The sequence below is a fragment of the Salarias fasciatus genome, chromosome 1, assembly GCF_902148845.1.
Source record: "Salarias fasciatus chromosome 1, fSalaFa1.1, whole genome shotgun sequence".
NCBI classification, from domain to species: Eukaryota; Metazoa; Chordata; class Actinopteri; order Blenniiformes; family Blenniidae; genus Salarias; species Salarias fasciatus.
Window position 1 is genome coordinate 18,256,718 of NC_043745.1, and position 6,662 is coordinate 18,263,379.

The following is a 6,662-nucleotide window of genomic DNA, read 5'->3' on the forward strand; positions in this document are numbered from 1 at the left end:
TGTGAAAAGTTCATGAACAGTCATCTGTCGTGAAGGTAGAGCGTTGAATTAGAAGCATGGAAGGATTTTCTCATCTGGAACAATTTATTGAAATGAAGTGGTGGATTTTACACAAAATTCAGTATGTCAGTAACACTGGCTGAAGTGAAGCGCTCTCCATGTCTTCCATCATTGGCGGCCATCACTTGTGCTCAGTGTGGACGGACTTTCACCAGAGAACAGCGCCAAGACCCACCAGTGTCCGCGGTCCAGCGAAAAGACACCCTGACACAGGCAGGACGACGCCTGTACGTGGGGGTGAGGATACGTGGTCGTCAGATCAGCGCGTCTTCCAGGATGTGCTGCTGGATGGTCTTTGAGGCTTTAGTTGAGTGCTGTGCCGAGCCGCCTTTCAGCAGAACCTGGTGGAAACATGAGAAAGTCAAGCACTGAATAACTGCTTAATGGTGGCTGAGAGACTTTTTAATCGTACAAACCCCCTTCAGGATTTTTTTGCGGAGTTCCCCTTGTGAGAGTGGCCGCTCGTCCTCATCGGTGATGGGAGAGTCTTCTGCGTCGTACTCCACACTGGGGGGGGTCAAAGTAACACAACTGAGCTGTCCTAATTCCACATCCTCAGTGATATCAATACTCCAGTATTCTAAAATGACAGTTTGACCTTGGAAAGCATCGAGAGGGAAGCAGAAGCCTCATCCTCTCATGAGTTTGAGACACAAAACCAAATATTCTCATGTGATGTTGGGATTTCATTCCAGACATGTGGCTCTCAGACCTGTTGGCTGCAGGCTGGGTACTGATCTTCTGTTGCAGGACGTCTGGGTTTTGACCCAACAGGAACTTGGGCAGGTCTATCGGGTTGTAGTTCTTTTCCAGATCCTACAAATTATAAATACAAATACACAGAGCACACAAATTAAAAAAAATCACACTAATGTGAAGGAAACAAGTATCGATAAAGGGAAAGATCCACTGGATGAAATGTTACTTTGGAACTGAGGAAAGCTTGTACGGTAAGCAGCTCGTCAGTCTTTTGCTCCACGAGGCCCAGATAAGACATGATGTTGTTTTCAGTAGAGGACCCCAACATGTCCTCGATCGCCGAGCGGTCGCACTGCAGGACGGACAAGATGCTGTTCACTCCTGTGAAAACAGACCAAGAGTCACCGTTATCTCTGCTTTGTTCTTCACTCTCAATAGTGGTGTTTTAAGCTTTTTAATGTAGTCATGGAGTGTTTGATTCCAGAATGTTTTTTGACTGAGCCGGATAAGTGGATTGGATAAGAACAGTGAGAGGTTGTTGAACCTGTTTTGATCTCGTCCAGCACATTGCTGATGACGCCGGCCTGGTTTTCGTAATCCTCAGTTTGAGCCTCCGTTTCCTTTCGCTGCTGATCAATGGCTCTCAGCTTAGCGCGATGATCTTGTTCCTGTTGCAAGCCTCTGACTTGAATCTGCTTAATCTCCGCTTCGATCTGCAGATTCAAACAGACAAACGTGCATACAATGTGATCAAACAATGACTGACTAATTACCCAGAATCCCTGGAGTGTGGACAAGAATTTCACTTTCATGTGTGAAGAGAGCTACGTTTTTTCTTCCTTCCTTGTTTTTAACCAATTTCCGGTTATTTTAGTGGCAAATTGCTCTATATTTACTATTCCAAAGCAATAAGATCGTTGCTGTGGGTCGGACGACAAGCGATCCTGGGATAGTTAAAGAGAAATAAAAAAAAAAAAAACACCTACCTGGTTAATTTGACCTCTCAGTGCCTCGGCCTCATTATTCTGCTCATTGACAAACTTGAGGAGCGCAGAGTTCCGGTCCTCACCTGCACAGGGAGAAAAACAGTGAAGGAAATTAAATTTGATCTTTATTGTCAAAGGAAAACATGAAATGTGTTTTCGTTTTGTCTCTAAGATGTAGGGACACTAAATTATGTGATTTTTGATCCTATCAAAGAAAAGAGGTGACTGTCAGTAATTTGGACAAATGAAGGAATGGAAAAAGATAGATTACGGATATGGTGAAAGAGATATTTTGTGTGTGTGTGTGCTCTGGCCGTGCGGGTCAGGTTTACCCTGGATGAACCTGCTGACCAGCAGGTCCAGGTTGTCCTCGCCCGTCACAGCCTGGATTCTCTGGAACGCCTCCTCCAAAACATCCAGAGACTCCTCCCCAGAATCCGTCCTCCTCTGCTCCTTCAGCTCCGACACTGCAACACACAGCTCTGAATTATCACGCCAGCTTTTACAGAACTGTGAAACCACCACTGTAACCAGCCGTTACCGTGAAAGTTCACTTGATTCAGATTTATCAAGTTGATTATTCACATATTCTTCAGTCCACTTTCCTAAAGCACGTCTGTGTATAAACGTCACTCTAATACCAGAAATCTACAAGTCATTTATGTGGTTTCTCACTTTTGCAACAGCTGAAACAACCAGCAGATAGAAAAAGGTAATTTTACTCCAACAGCATTCAAGGACACACTTTACAGCACCAAGGGTCCTTTTCACAAAATTTCAGTTTCTAAGCCAAAAACAAAAGAATGTTTTTTTTTTTCAGTGGATTTCATCAGATTTATTCTTGCTCCTGCCTGAAGGTTTCATAAATCCTGCATTACTGTTATTCTAGTCAGAAGTGGTGCAGGAGTGTCTGTTGTTTTGAAGTGCGTTCGTTTGGGGAGTCTTGAAAAAATGCGGCGGTCATAGGGAAGCTGTTTCCCAGCAGCATTGTCTTCTTTCGATTTTTAAGAATATAATATGGTTAAAAGAAAAATGTGCTAAAGTTGCAAAATATTTTAAGAACTTATTTTTCATGTTGAATTTGTCTTAAGTGTATTGGAGACTAATAAGCTTTAGTATAAAACAAGAGTTGATTATCTGTAAAGATCAACTAGATTTTCAATGAAAAGCTTTTAAGAATAACAAGAAGAGACATGCTGCCGATGGACAACAACGGCATTTGCCAATAATGTTTTATAATGTGAAAAACGTCAACTGATAATATATTCATTCCGGTACTTAAGGTAAAGATAGTATAGTATATAGTTGTAAAGTTGTCCGCGGAGCTTGATGACGACATATTCACTGGATTCTGATGTACTGAAGCGTGGAAACGCCCTTAAACATGACGGAGAGAGAACCCTCCAGGACTGAACTCCCTCACAGCAGTTCTTCAGCAGCTTACTCTGTGCGGCTCCCATCTCAGCATCGTTGTCGTTCCCGCTCCTCTCGCTGCACTTGGTGGTCATGAACTCTTTCAGGTTGTACTCATGCACTAAAACCCTTTCCAGTTCCTTCATCTCGGCGTTGTACTGGGCCAGTTCCTTGGCGGCCTTCTCCCTCATCATGGTCATCTTGGACTGAGCCTCCACCCTGATGCACAAGTTACAAATATGAGCTGCTTTTCACTTGTGTGTGCGACACTGTAACCTGGACTCTCACCTTGCATCATAAGCAGCGGTTGACAGGCTGATAGTTTCCCCAATTTTCTTGCGGACTTCCTGTAATTCCTGCAATCACAAAGTGTCACCGCAGGGATAATTTTACAAAATTTGACAACACCAGAATGAATCACTGGCGGGCCGGAGGGTGACAAAGCTGAAGAGAAAAGTGGAAAGCTTAAAAAAGCTTCATCATACTCACAGTGTGCACGTTCTCTGTGTAGATGCACATCCTCACTTTCACACAACAGCATTTTGCACTGTGTGCTTTCCAAGGGTGTGTCAATATTGTATGATAGCTTTACTTATTTGTGTTCTTTCTATTGTTTGTGTTTTTCTTTGGTATTTTATATTTTCTGTGTATTTTTGCCCATTTTGACAGTGTTGGAGTTCTTTGAGGCTGGTGGACAGTCTCTGCATTTCACTGCCATACTTGTATGTGACGGATAAGAATGTGGTATGAATCTCAATCTGACCTTGTTAAGTTTGTTTTTCAGTTGCTGGAAGCGATCGCGCTCAACATGAAGTGTCTGCAGCTCCTCTCTCACAAGCTTGTTTTTGGCCATTTGTTCATTTAAACGAGTCGTCTCCTGGAAATGAAGTGCAATGCAATAAAATCACAGGAAATACAGATATCTGCATCTACATGCAATTCAAAGAATTACAATGTAATGGAAAGTTATGGGCTTTATAGCTCACCCTGTCCAGTTTGCCCTCCAAAGTGCGAATGGCCTTCTTAGTCTGGCGGACCTCAAACTTGTCTGTGCTGTTGGTTGTGACCCCTTCTTTTCTCAGTTCTGCTAGCTTGGACTCCATGCTGGCGATCTGCCCACGGAAAGATGAATTAAACATGCCTTGACATGCCCAAGCAAATACATATCAAATGTATAACGCGTACCTCTTTCTGTATCTCTTTCCCACTCTGCTTCTCTCTGTCCACCTCTTCCTTCTGCAGGTCGAGCTGCTGCAGCAGGAGCTGCAGGCTCTGGGTGGCCTCGCTGTCCCGCTGCTGGCTCCACGCTCTCTTACATGCTCCCAGCTTTCGATGCAGCTCCTCCTGCTCCTTCAGCAGCTTGTCAATTTCCTGCCTTCATCCACATCATACCAAATGGTTGACCACACGAATAAAACACACACAAACGCACACTCTCTGTCTCTGCTAGAAAAGTGTATGAAGAGTGCTGATTCACTGTTGTTTGCGGATCTGCTCCCGGGCCTGGATGCTGTAGGCCTGCCGGTCTCTCTCCATGACCCTCAGCTGTCTCTGGAGCTTGACAAACTCTGATTCTGCTTCAGAAATATGGCAAACAAGTTTTGACCGCAAAACAGGCAGAGTAACATCACTGAGCCCAGCATTAACACCAAAAGTACCTGTGCCATCGAGATCCATCTCACTGGTCTCTGAACGGGTGCTTGAGGCCAGTCGCTTTTGAGACATGGCTGCAACGGGCTTCACAGGACCAAGGTGAAGAGTGGCTGTTCAGAGAGAATAGTCAACTTGTGTTCGTGCCTCATGACCCTGCACAGGATAAAATACTATAGAAGATGAGAGGATGGATGGATGGATGGATGGATGTGGCTTCCTCCTTTAATCCAGAGACAGTTCAATTGGTGAATGTATGCATGAGATTCAATCCTATAGTCTCAGTGAGAGCCACTTTATGTTGTTTCGAGCCTCTGTAACACTAATATAGATAAAAGTTTGTTCATCTGTGGCCCTACGAATGACTGAAGACCTGTCCAGGGTGTACCCTCTCTTCGCCGATCATTTAGCTGCAATAAACTCCAGAACCCCGAGACCCTGAACAGGACAAATGCTATAAGATGAACGAAAGTTCATTCATGGAGTTGAATCAAATCTTATTATATACCTTCCAAACCTCAAAAGTGGATATCCAACACAATAAATAAAAGTGATTGCATTCATGAAGCATTTAACAGTCAAGAGCCCTTATTTCGTCTGAATTAAGTGATCTTTGACGGCTCACGTTACACAATTTGTTTTGTGGAAGATGTTGAGACTGGAGCAAAAAACTGAAGAAAGGAGTAATCAAGAATGCTCCAAACTTTCAAGTCCCTGCACAAGTTCTTTTAATTCAGTGGGACGTTGATCAGACAGGGAGATAACCTGAATGCTAGCAATAGAAAAAATACAGGGCGCCCCGGGCCTCAGCTATGAAGATCTAACAGCGTCAGAATCTCAAGAAGCAGAAATGGCGCCGATGTCTCCTTCGCTTGGGAAGTTTAACTTTCGCGTTTGCATGACTAAGCTGGTTGATGGTTACATTTTGATAAAACTCTGAGCCGCAGCTGTTGTTTTTCTCGGACATGAATACAGTTGTCCATTGTCTTATGAGACAGAAGCTTTTTTTCTCATATGAGGAGACAACAGGGAGTAGATCTACTCCCTGCTCCTCAACCTTGAAAACGGCCTGGGACAGTCAGAACGCACACAGAATTAATTTTAAGGTTCAAGCCAGTTAAAATGAAAATGAAAATCATGAAACAATCACAGAATATATACGAGTATATATGAGGTGAAAACATAGTGAACAGTTGAATCAGTACATGCTCATTAGAATGTGGATAAAATTGTAAATAAACAAGTGAATCTCAGCATAATTATTAGAATGTGAATACATTATACAACAAAGATCAATTTTTTAAAGTTGTACAGAAAGTCAAAGTGAGCCACATCAGTGTTTAAGTGGAAAATAGGCACAGGCTTTCAATATAATGTGGTTGATTGAACATACATTTTTTTAAATTCTGGTTCAAGCTCACAGGAAATGAAAATTACGCCCACTATTTAATGCTAATGTAGCTAAATCAAATTCATTCTCAGCCGCTTTCACAACACTAGCTATGAGATAGAAATAAGAGATTATCTCACCAAGAGCCGGTTCAGTAAAAACTCCTTCAACAAAGCCACGGAGCAGCAGCAGGAACTGAGTTGTTAGTAACCGTTGCTAGGTGACGTGGGCCAAACGATCCCTGCCCTGACTTGTCAGGCTCCACACAACTGTGCCTCTGCTATTCTATTTTGATTGTAAGTAAGTGAAATGATCCTGCTTCTATTCCCAGTTGAGAGATACATTTCAATTTTACGTGGTTTTGTCATAAACATGAGATAATGTTCAAAGCACGGACATAAAATAATTTTTCCATTAAGCCACAAGATGAGAATAAAACCTTCAATAAAGAGTCAGAACTTATA

At 42.9% G+C, this 6,662-nt stretch overlaps 1 protein-coding gene across 1 annotated transcript; it reads right to left on the reverse strand.

Annotated features, from left to right (window-relative positions):
• Positions 1-314: 314 nt before the first annotated feature.
• Positions 315-4,883, reverse strand: odad1 (outer dynein arm docking complex subunit 1). The gene is made up of 13 exons (XM_030094851.1): positions 4,636-4,883; positions 4,344-4,533; positions 4,145-4,270; positions 3,922-4,035; positions 3,447-3,514; positions 3,190-3,377; positions 2,078-2,212; positions 1,746-1,828; positions 1,304-1,472; positions 986-1,140; positions 773-876; positions 477-567; positions 315-401 (listed from the first exon to the last, which is right to left on the reverse strand). The coding sequence occupies exons 1-13, from the start codon at positions 4,881-4,883 to the stop codon at positions 315-317; spliced, it is 1,758 nt and encodes a 585-aa protein (XP_029950711.1).
• Between the last annotated feature and the right edge of the window lie 1,779 nt (positions 4,884-6,662).

Excerpts from the sequence above, each read along its gene's own strand:
- odad1 (XM_030094851.1), bottom strand. The coding sequence starts at position 4,883 with ATGTCTCAAAAGCGACTGGCCTCAAGCACCCGTTCAGAGACCAGTGAG. Across the intron at positions 3,515-3,921 it reads TGAAAAACAAACTTAACAAG|GAATTACAGGAAGTCCGCAA; the intron begins GTCAGATTGAGA and ends TTGTGATTGCAG. Across the intron at positions 402-476 it reads GCAAAAAAATCCTGAAGGGG|GTTCTGCTGAAAGGCGGCTC; the intron begins GTTTGTACGATT and ends TGTTTCCACCAG.